We start from the raw sequence: 24,005 nt of genomic DNA, 5'->3' as shown, positions 1-24,005 counted from the left end.
TCGATATCAGCCTTACTTACAGCTCGATTAGAACGCATAAATGGTGTCATAGCAGATGTGCACAATGCATGATTAGTTTCTGATCAGACTTATAACCCACTGATCGTTTGTATTTGTTGCTGTAACTACGACTCTAGCCTTACATCCTGTTCTTGTGACTGGCGTATGAGCACGTTGACGATCAACAGTATTGACTTTTGATACTCGAAACCCTTCTTTGGAACAACAAAATTCTTGTGTCTTCACATTCCCTTCCACGTCAAGCCGTGTTGTTCCCTTACGTGCACTAAACCCATGTTCCCGTGCGAATCCCTTGTAAAAGTGCCAAGCTTGATCACGTGAACAGAAGAGCTGACCAACCAATCTGTCAGATTCATCAACATTATGTACTTCATGGCATTCCTCGGTTGGCTTAACATTGTCTACATCAGTATTATCCATGGCAAAAATTTTGTTGTGCAAGTTCAGTGCTCCAGGAGTTGATGGATATGTAAACGAAGGTTCATTTTGAACATGTTTCTGTCGTGCTGCTTTCAATAGGATGTGGCATTGGTAGTGGTAGTTAAAGGGTGGGTACAACATTAAATTCGCAGTACATATTTAGGTATGTACAATAACTACAAGTATATAATATAATAGGTAAACATATGATGTAATAGGTAGCCCTTATATAATGAATAGGTATCGTTTATATAATGTAATAGGTAGTGGTTATATTGTAAAGTGTCTATCCTTTTATAAAGTGTCCTACTTTTTTCACTGTGGAAAACATTAATTTAAGGTTATCCTTTGAGTGAGTTTTAAGATATTAATTTAGTAATTATAGGCGTCTAATGATTATTTCTTACGTTACGATATATATTATTATAATTAAAAATTCTAAATATTATTTTATAAAATATAAAAACAATCAAATAATTTTTGTGCAATTAATTATTAAATTAATATTGTAGGGAAACATGAAACACTGTTAAAAAATTGAAACATAAATACATAAGTTTTAAAAAAAGTATCGATCATTTTTATAAAAAGTATGGACACTTTCAATAATAGGTAAACATGATGTAATAGGTACCCTTATAATGTAATAGGTATCGTTATATAATGTAATAGGTAGGGTTATATTGTAAAGTGTCTATCCTTTTTATAAAAGTGTCCATACTTTTTTTCACTGTGGAAAACATTAATTTAAGGTTATCTTTTGAGTGAGTTTTAAGATATTAATTTAGTAATTATAGGCGTCTAATGATTTATTTTTACGTTACGGTATATATTATTAAATTAAAAATTCTAAATAATATTTTAAAAATATAAAACAATCAAATAATTTTTTGTGCAAATGAAATTATTAAATCAATATTGTAGGTGGAAAACATAAAACACTGTTAAAAAAATTGAAACATAAATTACATAAGTTTTAAAAAAAGTATCGATCCTTTTTATAAAAAGTATGGACACTTTCAATATAATAGGTAAACATATGATGTAATAGGTTAGCCCTTATATAATGTAATAGGTATCGTTATATAATGTAATAGGTGGTTATATTGTAAAGTGTCTATCCTTTTTATAAAGTGTCCATACTTTTTTCACTGTGGAAAACGTTAATTTAGGTTATCTTTGAGTGAGTTTTAAGATATTAATTTAGTAATTATAGGCGTCTAATGATTTATTTTTTACGTTACGATATATTATTATTAAATTAAAAATTCTAAATAATATTTATAAAATATAAAAACAATCAATAATTTTTTGTGCAAATGAAATTATTAAATCAATATTGTAGGTGGAAAACATGAAACACTGTTAAAAAAATTGAAACAAATTACATAAGTTTTAAAAAAGTATCGATCCTTTTATAAAAAGTATGGACACTTTCATATATAGGTAAACATGATGTAATAGGTAGCCCTTTATAATGTAATAGGTATCGTTTATATAATGTAATAGGTAGTGGTTATATTGTAAAGTGTCTATCCTTTTTATAAAAGTGTCTATACTTTTTTCACTATGGAAAACATAATTTAAGGTTATCTTTTGAGTGAGTTTTAAGATATTAATTTAGTATTATAGGCGTATAATGATTTATTTTTTACGTTACGATATATATTATTAAATTAAAAATTCTAAATATTATTTTATAAAATATCAAAACAATCAAATAATTTTTTGTGCAAATGAAATTATTAAATCAAATATTCAAATTGAAAATTAAACAACAAATCAATTAAACATTGTTGTGGGTACATTAATTGAACATTGTTATGGTACATTATTTGGATTAATTTCGTTGAGATGGTTATGTATAACAAAACAATCTATCTCGCATGTGAGTACTTTATTCCAACCATGTGACAAGTGTGACAACTCCATCAACTCACAACTCAGCTTTGAACTCCTCAATATTGTCTTTTAGCTTGATGGTTCTAAGCATGTTACTTGAACAATATGAATCAATTATGCAATTTTCATGTTCAATTTAACACTGCATTTCAAATTCATTTCATAGTAATTGGAGTTTGAATTTAAATTTCAATTGAGTTTGAATTTCATATATTTCGGCTCCACTATAAATATTAGCCCAAGCCAATATGCATGTTATCATTGATTATTCCTAATTTCCATTGTTTTTTTTTCAACGTATAAACGCGAGGGAAATCCGACCATTTATTTTTTGGTCAACTTTAAAGCGTCAGAAACGTTTCGGGCGTATGATCTGGGTGGTATACAAGAATGTAACAAATAGCAACTAAAATCAAGTTGAGTACCACCCAAATCATAAGTCTGAAATACTTCCGATGCTCATCAAAATCCAAAGCTCATATGGTGCCAGCAAAAGGAAATCAAAATCCAAATCTCATATGATGCCAAGCAAAAGGAAATCAAAATCAAAATCTCATATGATGCCAAGCAAAAGGAAATCAAAATCTACAACTTGAGTTTGAACATTGATATGATATGTCAGTGTTATCATGTTGGGATTTTCTCGTTTTTGATTGCTTGGATAGTTGTTCTCTTGCTTCTTCAAGTGTTCTTAAGGTTATCCTTTGAGTGAGTTTTAAGATATTAATTTAGTAATTATAGGCGTCTAATGATTTATTTCTTACGTTACGATATATATTATTATTAAATTAAAATTCTAAATATATTTTATAAAATATAAAAACAATCAAATAATTTTTTGTGCAAATTAAATTATTAAATTAATATTGTAGGTGGAAAACATGTAACACTGTTAAAAAATTGAAACATAAATTACATAAGTTTTAAAAAAAGTATCGATCCTTTTTATAAAAAGTATGGACACTTTCAATATAATAAGTAAACTATGATGTAATAGGTAGCCCTTATATAATGTAATAGGTATCGTTTATATAATGTAATAGGTAGTGGTTATATGTAAAGTGTCTATCCTTTTTATAAAAGTGTCCATACTTTTTCACTGTGGAAAACATTAATTAAGGTTATCTTTGAGTGAGTTTTAAGATTAATTAGTAATTATAGGCGTCTAATGATTTATTTTTTACGTTACGATATATATTATTATTAAATTAAAAATTCTAAATATTATTTTATAAAATATCAAAACAATCAAATTTTTTTGTGCAAATGAAATTATTAAATTAATATTGTAGGTGGAAAAACATGAAACACTGTTAAAGTATCGATCCTTTTTATAAAGTATGGACACTTTCAATATAATATAATGTATAGGTAAATTTGCAATGCTATCGGTATAAAATACCGGTTTACTTATAAAATAGGTAAATATAGCGCTACCTATTACATTATATAAGCGCTACCTAGTATGTTATTGTACTTTATAATATTTCCGGTTAAATAATATAACATAACCGATCTAAATTTTAACCGTTCACTTATTTAACCGATCACGCCGTATATTAACCGTTTTTTAGGCGCCGCACCGCAGAACCACCCTCAAACGAACGTCGTTTTCAGCATCGAAAATGTATCGGGTTTCTAAATTTATCAACAAAATAGCAAGCGAGAGATTTCGGGTTTTCTTTAAATGGATTGGGAATTTAATATTCTATCTTTATCTTTCCCATAATTTAGTGGGGACCCATTACTCCAAATAACGTGCACAATTTGATTGGGTGGTGGTGGCGGTGGAGATGGAGGCTTTGCCAGCAGGACATTTCCCATTGGCCACTCTTGTATATTTGGAATCGAGGATGAAAAAAGGGACAATTTTTTCTCAAAGTTTGAAACTGAAAATCACCACGAATGGCCCATAACAACAGAAATTAACCAAACACAAAACGAAAACTTTGTATATATCATTGAAGGGTTTTAGCCCTTTTGTTCATTTCTCTTTTTTTCTGTTCAGAGAAGCCTTCTTTTTCTTTTCCTTTGTTCTTTTGGGATTTTCAAGGAGGAAGAGGAGGAGAAGGCTCTTCTTTTTGAGGTTTTAGAAGATGATCATAATGGTGGATTTATGCTTTGCAATTAGCCGAGCTGATTATCAGTTCATTGGTGCACATGCTGTACGGGTTGTATATATTAGCACAGCCGTTGCTGGGGATCTTTCGCAGAATTTAGTGAACTTTTCTTCAAGCCTAATGCTAATTTAGTGGTCCAAAGAGAAGATCAGAATAGAACCAATGCCGATCATCTGTCTCCTATTGTATTGGTTCATGGCATTTTTGGATTTGGCAAAGGAGTACGTTTTTTTAATTTTTTTGATGTTCTTGATCTGGGATTTTAGTTTTAAGCTGGGATTTTTGATCTGTTCTTTTGCAGAAACTAGGAAGTTTTTCATATTTTGCTGGAGCAGAGAAGAAAGATGAGAGGTTCTTGTGCCTGATTTGGGATCTCTTACCAGCATATACGATAGGTTGGCACTTTCTTTATATCATGAATTCTTGCCATTTATTCTTCTTCGTGTTTCTTTTTCATATGGGGATTTGTTGGTTTTACAGGGCACGTGAATTGTTCTATATTTGAAAGGAGGACGTGTTGATTATGGTGAAGAACACAGTAAAGCTTATGGCCATTCCCAGTTTGGACGAGTTTATGAACAAGGCAAGCCAGAAATTTCCCGGATTTGTATTATCGTTAGACTTTGACCCGAATTCGATCATTATGCATTTGTTTCCTATTTCGATGCAGGGCATTATCCAGAATGGGATGAAGATCACCCAATTCACTTCGTCGGCCATTCGGCCGGTGCTCAGGTCGTTCGTGTCTTGCAACAGATGCTTGCCGATAAGGTTACTAAATCTCCCTTTCATATGAAAGATCAATCGTGTATGAACTTCATCTTCCTCAATCCTCATTGTATGATTTTGTTGTCACCAGAAATTCGAAGGGTAGAATACTTCCGAGCACTGGGTTTTAAGTATAACATCCTTATCCGGGGCCTTCAATGGCACTACCAGGACTTATTTCGACGGCATGCAGTATGATCCCTCTACGTCTTCATCTTCGGCTAGTTGAAAACTGCTTTTTTTTCCGATTGATTTTCGATCTTTTTTTGCAGGCCGGACGATGGGAAATCGATGAAACCCGTGAGTCTGCTTCAGCTATGTCGCATAGGAGTTATAATCTATGATTGGTTAGATATCCCCTGGCTAAAGGCTTACTACAATTTCGGGTTCGATCATTTCAACATGTCGAGGAAAAAACTGGGACTTTGGGGTCTAGTTGATTGCCTCTTGGGCAATGCAGGGCCGTTCACCACCGGAGATGGATCCTTCCCGATCTCACGATCCAAGGATCGATCAAAATGAACAGCCGTCTTCAAACTTTCCCCGACACGTTCTATTTCAGCTACGCCACCAAGCGTACCAGGAAGATCCTCGGCGTTACGGTCCCGTCCAGCATTCTCGGTATACACCGTTGCTCTCTTTCGAGTACTTCAGATGAGCCAATGGCGACATCCCCCTGATGTCCCTCCCCCTTACAAGGGCTATAGGTTCGGTCCAAACTACATTAACTTGTTCATATGCATGCATTATGGAGTTTGTGATGGAGTTTCCCGTGAGTATTTTGCAGGGATGAGGATTGGCAGGACAACGATGGAGCTCTGAACACGATATCGATGACTCACCCTCGTCTGCCGGTCGAACACCCGAGCCGTTTGGTCATCGATGATTCCGATTGCCTACCTTTACAGCCAGGCATATGGTAGCATCATAACTTGACCAAATCTATATTTCCCCCCCCCCCCCCCACATGATGAACACTCCTAAATGCATAAGGCATGATTGTTGCAGGTATTACAAGATGATTGCAGAGGCAGATCACATATTGTTCATAGTGAATAGGGAAAGAGCAGGAGTTCAATTTGATTTGATATATGACAGCATATTTGAGCGTTGCAGAAAGTATGTTTTCAGGCATAGTCCAAACTTTACCGAATCAACCTCTCTCCCTAACTAATAATGATAGTATTAGTTAATCATCGAGCGAACCGAATTACTTCAGTGATTAAAGGAATGATTTTTACCAAATTTTAATCACACACTTCAAATGTATTGTATAATGCCTATATAGTTTCAATTTCTTTTGAAAGTACATTTCTTCTTATAGTTTAATATCTCAATTTTGTATGATTTTCTTATTTCTTTCGTTTCTCCCTTGCTTTAAGTTCATTTTTTTATTGAATTTGAAACGCATGCTCTTCTATCGCATATAGAATACTTATGTAACTTAATTTTTATTTTTAACAATAATTTTTTTCTTTTTTCAATTTAATTCCTCAATATTGTAATTTATTCAAATTGATTCTTTAATTGCAACATTTTTTTAAATTCTTTATTTCGGTCAGTTCTTTTACTTCTTTATACTCTCATCAATACTATCCTCAGAACATCTTATTTAAAAACATAATGTTATGTATATCTATAATTTTAGTTAGTCTTTGATTTATTAAATTATATTACAAATCTTACTTATACATATAAAAATAATATATATGCATATTTTATATGATTAGAAAATTTGTTTAAATCAAAATGAATTTGTATCACAGTATTATCAATAATTTTAATTTAATTTGAAAAGATTTTATAAATCTGACTCGAAATTTTTTAAAATAAAATTTAATTAATAAAGGCAAAAAAAACTTTAAAGGTAATGTACTTTTGGAAAAAGTCAATGTGTTCCTCTGACTCATAAAATAAATTCAATATGGTTCTTTGACCAACATTTTCTGTCATTGACCGTTACGGTGTTGATGTGGCAATCTACGATGCTGACTTGACAATCTATTTGTCATGTTTGAGTTATCAATCTATCTCATTTGTCATATTATCCGTCACGTTATCAATCATTATGGACTGTCATGTCAGCATAATGAACCATCACGTCAACATGTGAAATACCACGTCATCATTGTGAACCAACACGTGAAATGCCTCGGGTTCTATTTGCATCTCTTTCACTCTTTTGTACCAACACAACATTCAACATTGCCTTCTCCCAATTCCTTGTTGCCTTTTCTAATTACTCGGTGCTGGATATGATTTGAAGTTGAATTGTATTAGTTTTTGTATTTTGTTTATTTAAAGCACTTTGCGTTTACCTGCAAAAACATTCCTCTTTCACTCATGTTCCTTGAACAACTCCACTTCCCCTTCTTTGTGCTAACCAAAACCTCTTTTGATTCTTGTCCATTGTTTCTTTCTTCCCCCTTTGGGTGTTTAGGGTTTTGATTCAACGACATTAGTGTTTCAGAAAGGCCTCGAGTGAACGTGGGGTTAGAATCTGAAGGCGAAAAATGGGTTGCTGCTGGGATTTGTGTACGACCTCCATTGAAGGCTATAAACACAAGAAATCCAAAAGAGAAAGATGAACCAGAAAGCGATGAAAAAGGAGAGGAGGCATCGTGTTCAACGACACCGACGGGGGAAGAAGGTAGAATTCCGGCCATGTTAACGTGTCCGCCTGCACTGAGGAAGCCGAAGCCTTGTTCCAAGTGTAACTATGCAAGTGACGGAGATCGCTTCTTTACTCCGCCGCCGTTGGAAACCGTCTTTACATGCCATGCCGGAAAAGCTAGCTAAATTAAACTACTCCACATGGATTCAAATCGTGTTTTCGGTCGCGAACGTAACGGATGCTATCGTGGTCACTACGGATATCGCAGACGTGAATTTTTTTAATTCGCACAACTTATTACAAAATATAATAAATTTTAATTATAATTATAAAAAATCAATTTTAATGATATTTAGAGTGTTTTCTAACACTTATGAACTTCTAAAAACTTTTATTAATACATTAGCATAATTTTTACCATCATTAATTATTATTATTTATTTATAAATTTCTTAAAAATATTTATACAAGAACATAAAATTAAAATTAGAATTTATAAATATAAAACAATTCATTACTTCTATTATCAATAATATAATACAAAATATAATAAACATTTACTAACAGTGAAGAAAAGTAAGTTTATTGCATAAATTAATAAATAATAAAAATAATTTAAGTATATAAAATTTAATTTCAACATTCAATCTCTTAAAATAAATCATAATCATTTAAAAAATTAACCTATAAAATTATCTATTATTATTCACTTACCAAAAATAACATATTAAAATTTAAAACTCACACTAAAATAAACCCAACAAAAAAACCCATAACATATAACCCAAAGAGAAAAATAACCTCAGTGACCGAAAATACTTTATAATATACGATTTTAACAATTCTTTTTTGGATTTGCGAAAATAACCAATAAATTCGCAACGCGAATTCCAAATTCGCAACGCGAATTGCAATTTCGCAACGCGAATTGCAATTTCGCAACCCAGTTTCTAAATTCGCAACGTGAATTTGTAAATCACAACACAGAAGTCAAATTCGCAACACAGAAGTCAAATTCGCAACGCGATAGTCAAATTCGCAACGCGATAGTCAAATTCGCAACGCGATAGTCAAATTCGCAATGCGAATCTGTAAATCGCAACGCGAATCTGTAAATCGTAACGCGAATTTGTAAATCGCAACACAAAAGTCAAATTCGCAACCCTGAATTTCAAATTCGCAAAGCGCATTTATTTTCGCAACAAATTTTCGCAACAAATTTTCGCATGCGAATTACCGATATAGGTAAACAGTACTATCACAATGTGATTTACAAATTCGTAATGCTAATTACCGATATAGGTAAACAGTGTTGCGAAAATTTGTTGCGAAAAAAACGCGCTTTGCGAATTTGACTTTCGCGATGAGAATTTGACTTCTGTGTTGCGATTTACAGATTCGCGTTGCGACTTTGGAAACTGGGTTGCGAAATTTGAGATCGCGTTGCGAATTTGTTGGTCATTTTCGTAAATCCCAAAAAAGTTGGTTAAAATCGTATATTATAAGACATTTTCGGTCACTGAGGTTATTTTATCTAACCCAAATCTTATTAATTTATTGGATTTCTTTTGGTCCAAACCCAAAAAAATTAAAAGTAAAAAAATATTTAAATCTAAAACATAAATAATTTTTTTAAATCCCAAGCCTCTTCTTCTTCTTTTATCTCTGCGTGAGATAAGAGAGGCAGAGAAACACAACAAAATCAGAAAATTTCTCCCATGTTTATTTTTCGTTTGTGATTTTCATCAAAAAGCTTCATTTTTTTCTAGTAGATGTGTTGTTGAAAGCTTCTCCTGTTATTTCTTTGTTGAAAAATCATCAATTGGAACATCCTGTTCGTATGTTTTCTCCTCTTTGTTGTCCAAAAAACAGGTATGAGTATGGTCATTTTATTTTTTTTTTCTTTCTTCCAAGCTCTACTCTTCCCTCTAAAACCCAAAAATATGTGGGTTTCAGTTGATTTGGTGTAACGATAAATAACAGAAATAGCAGACCGCTATCACCGTGATCGACCGTTACCCGTGATCGGCCGTTACCCGTTAAGTTGCGGCCGTAATCGGCCGCTATCGGTGTGATTTCGCTTAACACCTCTATTCACATATATAATGGGGTGAGGGGGAGGTAAGGTAGTAGGCTGCCCCCAACGGGTGGTTAAGAGCAGCTTCCGTGAAAGACTTTCGCCGGTCAGAATTATGAACTGTCTATCTTGGGACTTGATCCCACGACCACAAGGTTAAGAGCCTTACGCTCTACCAACTGAGCTGGATGGACAATTCAATATATTAAAACAAAAATTATAATTAAAGTTTCAGTTTGAAAACAAAAATTATTTAGACATAATTTAGGAGAAGATGTCTTATTGCATAAGATAAAAGTTCATACTCTTATATATTGTATGCTCGAATTCAATACATTAAGAAATAATGATAGGTTTTTAACTACTGAGATTATTTAGTTAGTGTTATATTTTAACTTAAATAGTTAAATTCATATATTAAATTTAAAAATATATTTTATTTTTATATAAATTAAAATGTGTATATTTAACTTTAGTGACATTAACATAAATGATTTAACTTTAATGGTGAAAAGGGAAACTTGGAGAAATTTGAGTGACCATTGTTGAGAAAATCTTCCACGTGTCGGTGTATAATTTACTTGAGCCAGGTCACATCATGCTACGTGCATTTCCTACCAGATTTTTTTTCAATTACATATTCTATTTTGAGAAAATAAATAAATGCTCCCATTGACTCTCTCTTTGAGGTAAGTAAAATATAACCGGCGACATGAACCCAAGAACATGGCCGGACCGATCCGACGCGTCCCGGTTCAATGCTTTTACGTCATCCAAACCCGACGGAAGACAAGGAAGGACTAATCGTCCACGCAGTACAAAATTTGGTCTAAAACCGTCGTCGTCGCCGTCTTCCCAGGCCGGCGATCGAGATTTTTCGGCTCTCCCTTTCGACATATTAACTAGAATCGCGGCGCCGTTCAATTTCCCGAATGTCCTAGCGGCGTCTCTGGTGTGCAGGTCCTGGAGGGACGCGCTTCGGCCCTTGAGGGAAGCGACGGTGCTGCTGCGTCACGGGAAGCGGCTCAAGCACGGTCGATGCGGTGCCCGACGCAATTTGGAGAAAGCTCTAGACTCTTTCTTGAAAGGCGCTGAGCTGGGCTCCACGCTCGCTATGGTCGATGCGGGGCTTATTTACTGGGAAAAGGGTCAAAAGAAAGAAGCAATTGCTTTTAATCAAAGAGCTGCCGCATTCGGTGACACTGCCGGCCAGTGCAATCTCGGAACCTTATACTTACAAGGTATTTAGTGAGTTTTTCTGTAAGATTAGCTTATAAATATAAGAAACCTCTGTTTGGTAATCACATAGGTTCCGATCATAAGGTATTAGTGAGTTTTTTCTGTAAGATTAGCTTATAAATACAATTTGAATTCTATTGAACGATATCCAGGTGATCCTCAAGATCATAAGGAAGCTATAAAATGGTTGCATCAAGCTTCAATCAGGGCCATGTTCGAGCTCAGTACCAGTTGGCCCTTTGCCTGGATCAGGGTCTTGGGGTGGAACGAAATCTTGAAGAAGCAGTATGGGATTTCTTTGCTTAGCAACTTTTAATTATGTTCATAATTAGTGAGCGTTTCCATTTGAGGAAAAACTTCGATGATTTGGTTTACTTGTTTTGTTATTGTTTGCTCAGGCTAGATGGTATCTAGAGGCAGCTGAAGGTGGATATGTGCGTGCTATGTATAATGCTTCGATTTGTTTTACATTTGGTGAAGGTTTATCACATAATCGTCGGCAAGCGAGGAAATGGATGAAGAGAGCAGCTGATCGTGGCCATGGCAAAGCTCAATTCGAGCATGGACTCACTCTAGCTTCAGTATGTCGAATTCTTCTTTCTTTGTTTAAATATATGAACATTAATAGATGCATGTCTGAGATATCTATATGCACAAAACTTGATATGTTAGTGGAAGCACGATTCTGTTTCAAGTCTGCCGTTTTTTTGTCTGTGTGCTTGTTATCAATAATATATTCCTTCTCAATGGCATAATTGTGTGGCAATACTGTTGTGTTTATGCTATCCAAACTGATGCGAGTTGCGATGATTAATGCACAGGAAGGGGAAATGATGAAAGCTGTAGTGTACCTTGAACTTGCTATACGTTCAGGTGAAACGGCTGCAACTCGTGTCAAGAATGTAATCCTTGGGCAACTATCGGGACGTTCTCGTGACCTTCTTGCCGACAATTGGCGTGCTTTTACTTCATATCCACCCCGACTGTTTACCAAACTTTCTCGTATAATCCAGTGACCTTGCTTGTTTCAGTACTTGCGTAGGAGGATTTGGACTCTAAACTTACCTTTTATAGAAAGGTTTGGCTACTCTAGGCTACCGCCATTACGTTTTTGCCTCAACCATGCTTGTTCATCACGTTTTTGCCTCAACCATGCTTGTTCATCAGGTCGCCTGTTTCAGTTGCTAGTGTAATAGTAGTTTAAATGTTATTAATCGATCCAGTTTTTCAGAATTCAATATCGTACTATGATTAAACAAGAGTTTAAATGTATTACAAAGTTTCAAGGGCAGTACTTCATAGAGAGCAAACGGACACAAAAATTCGTGCTTATTTAATATTGTGAAGCCAATGGCTTGGTTATTTGATGTTAGACGAGCATTTTGCAGACTGCAGTGATCAACTCAAAGCTTGTTGCAATGTCGTCCTTGAGCTCCAGATCAGTTGCACTCTAAGGAAACATCGATGGCCGGTGAGCAGTTAAAGAAGCCGCATGGCTGCATTGCAGAGAGAGAGGGTTAATTTAAAAAATCATGCTTTTATCAACCAAGCTGTAAAGCTACTACTATTTCGTGTTGTTTTCCCCGTTTCCGCATAGCATTTTCGATTGCAAACGGAAAAACCGCGACAAGCAATATCATATCATTGCAAGAGTGGGAGCGTAATACCCTCATCTCGACGACCCTAGCCTATACTATATACTAAAGCTGGTAAAGAAAAATGTAAACTGAAATAGCCCATCTTCTGTCCTCCTTACCGGTATATTTATGACCTAAGAGTTAAAAATGTAATGAACAAGCAAGAGTAGGGCTAATTACAAATAATAAATAATTAACAAGTGTATTTAGAATCGGTCTCTACTTTTGTTATGGACAATGAATTATACACGTGTTCCACTATATAAACAATTCACCCAAGTAACTTCTCCTTCAACTTCTATTCTCCTTCTCCTTCAAGTCAAAACAAAAGCAGCATGGCGAGTTTTGTTTCCTCGTCTATTCTCCTCCTCTTCATGTTCTTTCCCATCGTCATGCCCCTGCCCCTGTCAACGAATTCATGTTGGATTGTTGATGAGGGAGGACGACGTGTGAAGCTGGGTGCGTTAACTGATCGTTTCACTCAGAACTGATGGTTACCGTAGGGCTCAGCAAGCAGCCTATGGATACGATCGCCAAACAGATTGTGTCAATGGGCTTCAACTGCGTCAGGTACACTTGGCCGGTCTATCTGGTCACCAATGACTCCTTAGCATCCCTCACGGTTAGACAATCCTTTCGACGACTCGGCTTCCTTGAATCCATAGCTGAAATTCAAGCCAACAACCCTTCGATCATTGATGTTTCCCTCATCGAAGCTTTCCAGGTATCACAGATTTTTCAACTCCTCATTGATTTATTGATTGGTATTTATATTTCAGGCAGTGATATCAAGCTTAGGGAAAAACAATTTGATGGTCATACTCGACAATCACATCAGCAAACCCGGTTGGTGCTGCAATAATTTAGACGATCATGGTTTCTTTGGTGACAAGTACTTCAACAGGGATCAATGGACCACCGGGCTGACTCGGATGGCCACCTTATTCAATGGTGTCATCAAAGTGGTCGGCATGAGCTTGAGGAATGAGTTGAGAGGCTCGAGACAGAATGTAAACGATTGGTATAAGTACATGCAAAAGGGATCCGAAGCAGTGCACTCGGCAAACCCGAATGCTTTCGTCATACTTTCTGGATTTGATTTCGACAGAGACTTGTCATTCATCAAGACTCAACCGGTAAACTAACGTTCAGTGAAAAATTAGTATTCGAGGAGCATTGGTATGGATCCTCCGATGGAATGCAAACATGGGTGACCGGAAACCCAAACGAAGTTTGTGGCAAAGTGGCGTCATACATGCTGAACACATTTGGGTATTTGGTTGAAACCCGTTGTTCATTAGTGAGTTCGGGATCGACCAAACAGGAACCAGTGTCAATGGCAATAGGTACTTGAACTGCTTCATGGGTGTGGCAGCTGAGCTTGACCTGGATTGGGCCATGTGGACACCGACCGGGAGCTATTATGTGAGAGAAGGAGTTGTCGGGTTAAACGAGCACTACGGAGCCTTGGATTATAACTGGTGTGCACCCATAAATTCGAGCTTCGTACAAATAATTTCAGCACTCCAAGCTCATTCCCGAGGTAAATCGACGTGTATTAGTTTCTTTTTATTCGAGATCGTTTATGTCAACCAAAAATCTGATGCAAATCTTTTGTTATTCTGCAATGACATATGCAGGTCAAGGTTTGTCAGAAGCCAAACCGCACAAAGTTATCTTCCATCCCTTAACGGGGCTTTGTGTCACAAGGAAATCACTCGCCCACCGGTTGCGGTTAGGTCCCTGCGCCGGCTCCTACGCTTGGAATTATTCCCCCATAAGACTTTACTAGCAAGGAGAACACATCTATGTTTACAAGCTGGCGAATCCAGGACATCAGCGAAACTCAACATTTTCTGCACCGGTTCGAATTCGAAATGGGAAATGATATCAAATTCCAAGATGTCTCGGCTAAATTCAGGGATGGAATTTTTTTTGTCTCGATGTAGCGTCAGACAACACTATCATCACAAGAAGTTGCAAATGTATAAATAACGACAACACGTGTGACCCTTCGAGCCAATGGTTCAAACTCGTGGATAGCACAAGGAACGAGAATTAATTAAGAGGAGAAGAACGGTTAACGCATGAAGGGTCAAACTCGTGGTTCAAACCGTTTATCCATTTATCTAATATCGGGAGAGTTAGATTTAAGAAATGCATGAAGGTTAATCCATCCTAGGGATAAGATTCAGATTTCAACGGTTAAAAGGAGTGTAAGGTCGGTTGTTGTCCACCTATGGTTATCGCATGTATGTATCACCAAGGCATGCACAATTGATCAGTCCTTTGAAATTATGAATAACAAGAAGGCATTGAAGAACACTCTACCGAACTTTAAAGGAAGAAACCCAATTGCTACGGTAATTGAATTATTTTCAGTTGTCAAGGCAATAGAGTTGCCACGGTAATTAACTACCCAGACTTTCCAGACAGTTGTCACACCATTAATCACGATAACATGACATGTTCTCTTTTTCAATCTTAATCTACTTTTATATACTTGCTTATTTATTTTATTTGTTTATTCATACTATTACTATTGTCAATTTATTCCTTTTTATAGTGCGAGAAGTTAGAATATAGAGTTACACCAATCCCTGTAGATACGATATTTTAGATACTATAACTTGCGACTTGTACACTTGCACCAATGGCGAAGCACTTATTTCACACATCAAGTTTTTGGCGTCGTTGCCAGGGACTGACAATAGTGACTTTGATTTTTGTTAGATTTAGGTTTGGTCTAGTTACATTATTAGTCATTCATGCATAATTTCATAGTTTCCTTCATCGTTAAGTTTGATATTGCATTGTGATTGATTTTGTTAAAAATATACTTCTGGTATGTGTTAATTTGTGCATGATAAAGCTGGCCGGATAAATTCATCCCATCTAAGTCAAACTCCACAAAACAAGGGATAAAACCTAGAAGTTTGGATTTCCAAGCAGAAGTTAAAGAGGAGAAGAAGTCTTGTTTAAAGATAAATATAAATATAAAAGAGAATTAATTAATCTTTTTTCCAACTAAAATTCTTCTTCAACAAGAATTAATTGGGCCAACTCATCTCCTATAAATAGGGAACCAAGACGCAAAGGAGAGGCACGCTGGGGAGGGTAAGAGATTATTGCTAGGTTTTTTACGTTTCTTTATTTTCTTTGTTTTCAATTTATGTTTATAATTTTTTTTCATTATGTTCTTTCTAAAACCATCCATGAACTAAATCTATTTTGCTAGGATTGTTGGTTTTTGTGGTTGTGAAAACTCTTGGATTTGTTTAAGTTCTTGATTGTCTTTTTAATTCAAAGCTTGTTCATTTTTGGTTCTTTAATTGATTTCGAGTGAATTGAGAGAGGATCTCGAGAGTTTATCCATTTATCTAATTTCGGGAGAGTTAGCTTCAAGAAACGAATGAGCATGGTCTTCATTTGAACGAACGTTGGTGAAGGCTACTCCATCTTAGAGATAAGATTCGAATTTCAACAGCTAAAAGGAGTGCAAGATTGGTTGTTGTCCACCCATGGTTAACACAAGGATGTATCATCAGGGCATGCACAATTAACCAATTCTTTGAAGTTAGAAATAACAATAAGGCATTGAAGAACACTCTGCCTAGCTTTAAAGGTAGAAACCCACTTGCTACGGCAATTGAATTATTTTCAGTTGTCAAGGCAATCAAATTGTCTCGGTAATCATCTACTCAGACTTTCCAGACAATTGTCACACCACTAATCACGATAACCCAACCTGTTCTCTTATTCAATCTCAGTCCTTTTATTTTCTTGTTTTTTTTTTATTTGTTTATTCATACTCCTACTATTGCCAATTTATTCCTTTTCATAGTGCGAGAAGTTAGAATATAGAGTTACACCAATCCCTGTAGAGACGATATATTTTCTATACTATAACTTATGATGTGTACACTCACACCAATTGCGAAGCACTTATATCATGCACCAAACTTCACCTGAATAAATCAAAAGTCAAAGAAAAAAATTCAATTCAAACCGAGTTTTATTCATCTTTAACCAAATGTACACAAGCTAGATAATAATATGTCATTGTTATGCCTCACGGTATATGCTACAAACATTCTTCAGCTGTGTTCAAATCATTCAATATTTCGTTCTTAATCTCTTCCAGTAATGGAGCAGAGGGACCTGCCTTGGAGTAGAAACTGGCCAAAGACCTGATCGCCTTTTCGAGCTCGATATACGATTCCTCGCGAGCCACCTTCTCTTGTCCCCTCCAATTACTCAAATAGTCTCGGATAGACTCTTTTGCGGAATCCGCTGTTCGTCTAAATTTAGCGACATCCTTGGGATCCTCCTGTAGCGATTCACGGAGCGTCTTCACTACTTCTCTAACCGACTTTACATAGGCCTTTGGCAACACTTTTCCGGACTTTGTTTTCTCGTTAGGATCCAACAATGACTTGAAAGCCCCTACAAGTCCTTCATCACCCTCTTCCTTTCGGTCATCTGATTCAGCCCGTACCGGTAATGTTTGAGTTAAAACACAGTGGAAGGTCACAACAGCCGACAATGAAGCAGCGGTATGAGCTATTATGTGACGACGACTCGATGAACACAATGCAACAATGCAACACCTGAACTGCAATTTACCTGCTGTGTTGCAGAAAGAAAACAGTCAACAAATAATCAAAATCGATGAGCAACAAATTTGTAAATCCGGTAACCGCCCTAGACGAAGAAGCCGTCTTAAACTCACTTTGCATAAGGGACATCAAGTGCCTTTCACTTAACACCACCAAACATTGGTGCGACCAAAGCTTAATAAAGGCAAATCAGAAACATAAATATAAAAAATCAATTATTTGAATACACCAACACTGCACATTGCACTCCCAAAGAGAACCTAGATTCAAACCATTGATCTACATCGTCGGGAGGGGTAATCACGAACCTCGAACATGGACCGTAAAAAGATACAAAAAGAAACAAGAACACTAGAAGTGCAGGTAAAAGAGTAGTTGAACATTGTTGCTTACATCTATTTTCAGGTCTCTTCATTGAGTTGGCATTAGGGACACAAATCTTTGCTGCGAGATTAAGAGCCATTCTAAGCTTTATCTAAAAACAATTTGGCTACTTTACATGAGTGTATTCTGGGAGGCAGCTACAGTTTCTTGGCCAAAGTGGTTACCTTCATGCCAAACAATCAAGAGCTTAATCAAACCCATTCTCATTTTCTTTGCAAATGCAAGCATCATATCCAAATTTGACCTATTTCACTGAAAACTGAAGCATAATTATGAACATATGAAGACTAATCTATTACTTACTAAATGAAATCCATGGAAAAGTATCATAGATGTTGAGAAACGTATATATAAGGAAGAAAACCCCAATTTATATAAATTGAAATTTTGACACTACAAATGCAGTAAACGAATGCTAACGAATGGGAATAGCTACACGGAGAAGACGGTAGCGACAAAATAAATACGAACAAGGAGTTGAAATGGTAATTAAAGTAGCTTCCATGGATTTAAGAGATTGCATACCTCTGGCTCCACCTTTAACTTGTTTTCTGCACTACTTTTATCCAAATGGAGACGATGAGATTGAGGGATGAGTTTGTCCAGAAAAATACTTTTAATTAAAGTAGCTTATTATACGTTTTTTAAATTATTATATTACAAATAAAGTACATAAATGGTCTTCTGATTATATGATATTTTTAATTAAATCGTCTGATTATTAAAAATTATAATATAATTCTCTATAGAGAGTTATTTTATTAAGTTTTTTAACAATTAAAAGTTATAAAATAATCATACAACTATTCATTATGTTTCAAACTCATCCTTTTTCGTTAAAATTTTGACGATTGTCTGAGTTGTACGTTAACCTACCGACTTAAAAATTATAAAATATGATCTCACAACCTCAAACGAATATCATATCTCGATTAGCATTTTAACATCGGGCTTAGATGATCGTTAATTTTTTAACGAAAAAAGGACTAAATTGAAACATAATGAATAATCGAGTAACCAATTTGTAACTTTTAATAGTCAAAGAACTCAACAAACAACTTCCTTAATCTAGAGACAATCTTATAACTTTTAATAACCGAAAGACTTAATAAAACAATATTCTATAATCATAAAACTATTTATATAATTTACCCTAAATTAAATAAATTATGGAGTTGATAACAAACAAGTTACCTTTTTAAGTTACAAACATGTCAATTGTCACTCAATCAAAAAATTATTACAAACAAATCACTTTGTAGTTAAATAATGGGATGTGATTGGATATAATAATAGTTTTTGTTCTTAAAATTTATACAACATATCATTTTATGATCCAAAATAGTTAATAAATTTAATCATTACATTTTAGGTAAACTATATATTAACCATCTAAGTTTTTAGTCATTTTACTTTTATCAATCAAACCACCTAATAATTTAATTGTTGTCAATTAAACCCCTAACTGTTAACAGTTGATGGAAATATTGACGTGGTAATTAAAAAATTTAACATAATTATATATTTAATCTTTAATATTTATATATTCTTTCAATTTGATCCTAGTTTAAATTTAATTTAATAAATTAATTATTCAATCAGGATTCGACATATGTCAACACAAGATTATGACATGTGTCGTTAGTGACACATGTCCATGTATGATTAGAGGATATTTTTTATTAATTTTAATTTATTTAATTAAATAATTTTTTTATTTAATCAGATGGTAACATGTATCACCAATATTTTAGGGAGTAAATATAGAGTACCCAACCACAACCACTGCATCAAAACTCCCAACGATGTAAAACTCACAATAAATTGTATTTATCGTTTAAAAACTTGTTAATGATAAAAGAAAATAGAAATAGAAAGAAATTATATATTTGTAACTTAAAAAAGTATTGTATTTGGGTCGTGCGATATTTGTCTTGGTCGGCTTTATATTCATAATTTGCGGCTGTTTTCTCTAATAACGGTTTCAATGTCAACGTGATATTTTAAGGTAAAATACACACACACAAAATATTAATTATAAAATATTATTTTGTTAATTTTTTTTAATTATTAGAAGGTATAAAATGATACTTTGATTATAGAGAATTGATGTTTTGAGTCAATTGAATATTAAAAATTACCAAATGATTATTCGATTATTTATTATGTTTTAAACTTGTTTTGTTCCATTAAAAGTTTGATGGAAGTTTGAATTATATGTTAACTTGTTGATTAAGATATGATAAAATATGATCTTATAATCTCAAACGATTATCATATCTCAATCAACATGTTAACGTCCAATTTAGACGATTGTTAATTTTTTAACAGAAAATTATGAGTTTATAACATAATGAATAGTCGAATTATCATTTTGTAATTTGTCATAGTCGATAGACTCAACAAAGTAACTTCTTATATTTGAATGGTCATTTTATGACTTTTAATAGTCAAATGACTTAATAAAATAATATTTTATAGTCGAAGAGACCATACTTTTTCTTAATTTTATTATTCTACAACTCGATTATGAAATTGAAATTTGTTGGACAAATTTACGTAACAATCCTGCGTGTTTAAGCCTTGCACAACCCAGTTTCCATTGTTTTGTATGATCTGTCTAATGAAGAAGAGTGCACTCTTTACCCAAGAAATCGTCCATCAACCATTCACCCTTTGGTGGTAAACTGGTAATCAAGTTTCTTTCAATTCAACATCCACCACATACATCATGTAATCTTGATTCATAAATACATCATTAATATCACATTAACAAGTCGTTATAAATAATTAAATGAACATATTTATATGTAACATGGTCCAACAATGCCAATCATGGAGGAGTCTGTTTCTGTTTACGACAGGACTCATTTCTGTAGGAAAACGGCAGCTCCCACCAAGCCAAACCATACTGTCAAAGCGATCCAAAACGCTCTATTATTCTCCAGTCCGACCGGAGGTCGCCACACCAGAAAATCATCCAGAAAGTCTTTGGACCACGGAAGTTGGTTGGCCGTCGATCCGATTGCCTTTTGATCCTTGTCCTTGTTCTTATCTGTCCATGTTGCTGCATAGCTGAATGTTTTTCAAATAATGCATGTAATTAGCTCTAATTATTACCTACCAAAGTTGAAAATGGTGAACATGTAAACAGGGATTTGAATAGCATTAACGGTCGCGATTTAGGTCGCGTCGCGTTTATCTTGGTTGCGGACATAACGGATACGATCGCGGTCACTGTAGGTGTCGCGGCCGTGATTTTTTTTTAAATTCACACAATTTATCCTAAAATATAACAATTATAGTTATAATTTTAAAGAGTTATTATATAAAGAAATAAGACTATCGGCATAAAAAAACTCTAAAAAAATCAAAATGGATAAAAATAAATTACCCACTATGATTCATTTACGAAAATAGCATATTATAACTTACTAAAATGAAAATGTGTAAAATAAAAGATTCATATCAGAAGATCAACAAAGTCTCTAAACGTGACTAAATTGCAACACGCATAAAAATTGGAGACCACATTAAAATACATAAAAGTCTCAAGCAGGGGACTAAACTAAAATTGAAACAAAATTATAACCTTGAATCGAAAAGATGAAATTTTCATTTGATGACTTAAAGAAAAATTTACAAATGAAAAGGGTCTCATCGAGCGATTTACCCATGTGTCGAATTCATGAAACCTCACCTTTAAAAACGACGTCGCACGTATGGTTGTTTATAACCAAATCATTTCTTTATTTTGCTCAAAGCCAAGTAAAATTTTAGAGTCCCCTCGACCGTGTAGTCCATCGATCATGGACACCGGCGACGGCCAACCACGGTGTCAGGGATGGTCCAAGAGTCTCAGAAGACTCGTTTTGTTCCCCCAAACTTGAATCTAAAACCCATTTTTCCTAAAACCAAACAACAAGCCCTATATCTAAGAAATTACCTCACGGTAATTTGGATTTTGGTGACCTTCAAGCTTTCCGGCTACCTGCGATGAAGGTGAGTTCTACTATATTTTTTTTTTTTGTTTTTTTTTTGTTTTCGAATCACCCCGTTTTTTGTTGTATTCAACTGATTTGGTGTAACGGAAAATAAAGGGAATAACGAGCCGTTATCACCGCGATCGGCCGCTACTCGTTAAGTTGCGACCGCTATCGGCCGCTATTGGTGTGATTCCGCGTTCATACCGCTATTTCGGACAATATCAATTTCAGACGGCGGCGCTACCGCAAAATAGCGGCCGCTATAACGTTTTTATTCCGCTATTTGAAACCTGCATGTAAATATTCAGAGATGGAAAATAACAGTACAATACTAGGCAGAAGCTGGTTATTGAATGTGGGCAGAGAGAAAAATTAACAAGGTTCAAGAATGAATAATTTAACATAATTAGCAGCAATCCCGTACAAGAAAATTAGTAAGCTAGTTATGAACCCTTAGACTTAACGGTAAAGTTGATTTTTTTTTATCGTTCGAAAAATTAAAAAGGGAATGATTATGTGATAAATGATATTATAGTGATCCTTTGATTATTTGATTTCGTGTTAAGTGTTTCGATGAATAGGGTAGGCATGATGGACAACCATGATGATGGTCGTATGAGAAAGATCATATGACTCAACCTCTCTTATTGTTTAATATTTAATCTTGATTCCCCTACTTTGAACTCATATAATATTCCTATAATATTCTCAGAACTGATGAATATCATCAGATGCCATTCCCAGCTAAACATGTGAGATTGAGGAAGAAAATGTATCTTTGCTTACTCTCAAAAAGGGTAACAAACAACTAGATGCAAAAATGGAGCTGAAAGGAAATGTGGTTAATCAACATAAAAGCAAGTCATTTAATGTCAATTGCTACATTATTTTATGCCATATTCAAAAGGACAAAAAGCATACATACCTGTCGTAGCTAGAACCAATCAGCGGTATAGTAACCATCTCTTCTTGTGAAATCTTCAGTTTGGGTGCTTGCAAAATGTACCGGAGCTCGGCAGCTTGCCGTCGAATGCTCACACTAGGATGCTTCTTCTCCAATTGCTGGTACAGAGCAATGCAGTCTGCGTGGCGGTTGTTCGCCTCATAAGCCATTGCCAGCCATATCTGAATCTGATACCACAAAGGAGAAGGAAAAACAAATTTGTTGTTAGTCTTTTGACAATTCTGCTAAACGCTGCTCAAATTTCAAGTGGCCTTGACTTTGACGGCGTTGCTATCAACCAACCTCACCGCCAAATAGTGTCAGCCTGGGGATGATGGTCAAAGCGGCTTCGAGAAACTCAATGGCGCGTCCGTACATGCCTCTTCCGTAAGCCTTTTGGCCCAATTCGAACATCAATTGCGCCGTCGCTCTCCTCTCCGCCTGTTCCTGAGCCACCTGTTCTCACGCAGCGATCTAAATCTGATTAGAATCGAAGTTTGAATTTGAATTTCTATTGCGAATTAATTCATTTTATGTAGCGATGGATGAACGAAGAAGGGCGCGAAAGACCTTTTCGAGCTCTTTTTTCACTCTCAGCTTCTTCTCCTCCTCGGTTTCTTCTCTATCTTCGCCTTCACTTTCCTCTGCTTGCGCTTTACTCTGCAACTCCTCGGCTTTCTTCTCCAGCTCCCTCATCTCCTCAATTTCCTTAACTCTCTTTCTCATTTCATTCTCCCAATCGTACTCCTCTTCCTCCTCAAATCCGTTGCCGTTTCCGTTCCCTTCGTCGTCGCTGGACGCAGCGTCGAAATCCACCGCCTTCGCTTTTCCACGAACCACCGCTCGGTGTGACCGAATCTCCCCGTCCAAGCAGTCGTGTTGGCTCTTGCTGGATAGAGAAGCGTGGGAGAAATGAGGATCTCTCTTCTGTAAGTTCAAAACGACGTCGATCGCCGAGGGACGGGATTTTCGGTCGGTTGTTATAACGGTCCTCGCTGAGGTCACGTCCAGTAACAAAGCTAAGTTTCCGATAACCACAGCCATGGCCGGAGTCCGATAGAAAGAGATAGAGAAGAGAGGAAAATATATGGCGTTCGGCGTCCCAGTTAACAAAGCCGCCGTGAACGTGTAGATATTTTTAGAAAGTTGATTTTTTGGTCTCGATGACTAAATTACCCAATGACTTTAAACTACTGATTTTTTTTTATTTGTTATATATATATATATTCAATTTTATTCATATAAATGGTTGGACCATTAATTTCTTCATAAAAT

The 24,005-nt window shown here is 35.2% G+C and overlaps 2 protein-coding genes and 3 pseudogenes across 3 annotated transcripts; 3 read left to right on the top strand and 2 right to left on the bottom strand.

The window, feature by feature from the left end:
* Positions 1–4,455: 4,455 nt before the first annotated feature.
* On the top strand, positions 4,456–6,454 carry LOC120145317 (annotated as a pseudogene).
* A 4,120-nt stretch (positions 6,455–10,574) lies between these two features.
* On the top strand, positions 10,575–12,447 carry LOC120145267 (annotated as a pseudogene).
* Positions 12,448–13,133: 686 nt separating this feature from the next.
* On the top strand, positions 13,134–14,590 carry LOC120145437 (annotated as a pseudogene).
* Positions 14,591–16,861: 2,271 nt separating this feature from the next.
* Positions 16,862–18,397, bottom strand: LOC120145283 (photosystem II D1 precursor processing protein PSB27-H2, chloroplastic-like). 2 transcript variants are annotated; one of them, XM_039159164.1, is made up of 3 exons: positions 18,327–18,397; positions 17,811–17,965; positions 16,862–17,427 (listed from the first exon to the last, which is right to left on the bottom strand). In XM_039159164.1, the coding sequence occupies exons 2-3, from the start codon at positions 17,878–17,880 to the stop codon at positions 16,883–16,885; spliced, it is 615 nt and encodes a 204-aa protein (XP_039015095.1). In that variant the 5' UTR covers positions 17,881–17,965; positions 18,327–18,397; the 3' UTR covers positions 16,862–16,882. The 2 variants fall into 2 exon arrangements, with proteins under 2 accessions (XP_039015095.1, XP_039015096.1); XM_039159165.1 differs by having other exon boundaries at positions 16,862–17,424.
* A 2,136-nt stretch (positions 18,398–20,533) lies between these two features.
* LOC120145282 lies at positions 20,534–23,774 on the bottom strand. The gene is made up of 4 exons (XM_039159163.1): positions 23,301–23,774; positions 23,034–23,186; positions 22,713–22,918; positions 20,534–20,876 (listed from the first exon to the last, which is right to left on the bottom strand). The coding sequence occupies exons 1-4, from the start codon at positions 23,772–23,774 to the stop codon at positions 20,669–20,671; spliced, it is 1,041 nt and encodes a 346-aa protein (XP_039015094.1). The 3' UTR covers positions 20,534–20,668.
* Between the last annotated feature and the right edge of the window lie 231 nt (positions 23,775–24,005).

Source organism: Hibiscus syriacus, unplaced genomic scaffold, assembly GCF_006381635.1.
Source record: "Hibiscus syriacus cultivar Baekdansim isolate YM2019G1 unplaced genomic scaffold, ASM638163v2 tig00110893_pilon, whole genome shotgun sequence".
Lineage (NCBI taxonomy): Eukaryota > Viridiplantae > Streptophyta > Magnoliopsida > Malvales > Malvaceae > Hibiscus > Hibiscus syriacus.
Note: the sequence above shows the minus strand (reverse complement) of the source record. Positions and strands in the feature narration are given on the sequence as shown.

What these genes read in the sequence shown, in the direction of transcription:
- LOC120145283 (XM_039159164.1), bottom strand. Translation starts at nt 17,880, where the DNA reads ATGGCTCTTAATCTCGCAGCAAAGATTTGTGTCCCTAATGCCAACTCA. An exon ending in GAAGAGACCTGAAAATAGAT is followed by an intron (nt 17,428 to 17,810) that starts GTAAGCAACAAT and finishes TCTGCAACACAG; the next exon opens with CAGGTAAATTGCAGTTCAGG.
- LOC120145282 (XM_039159163.1), bottom strand. Translation starts at nt 23,774, where the DNA reads ATGGCTGTGGTTATCGGAAACTTAGCTTTGTTACTGGACGTGACCTCA. An exon ending in TGAAAAAAGAGCTCGAAAAG is followed by an intron (nt 23,187 to 23,300) that starts GTCTTTCGCGCC and finishes GCGTGAGAACAG; the next exon opens with GTGGCTCAGGAACAGGCGGA. An exon ending in TGACACTATTTGGCGGTGAG is followed by an intron (nt 22,919 to 23,033) that starts GTTGGTTGATAG and finishes TTGTGGTATCAG; the next exon opens with ATTCAGATATGGCTGGCAAT.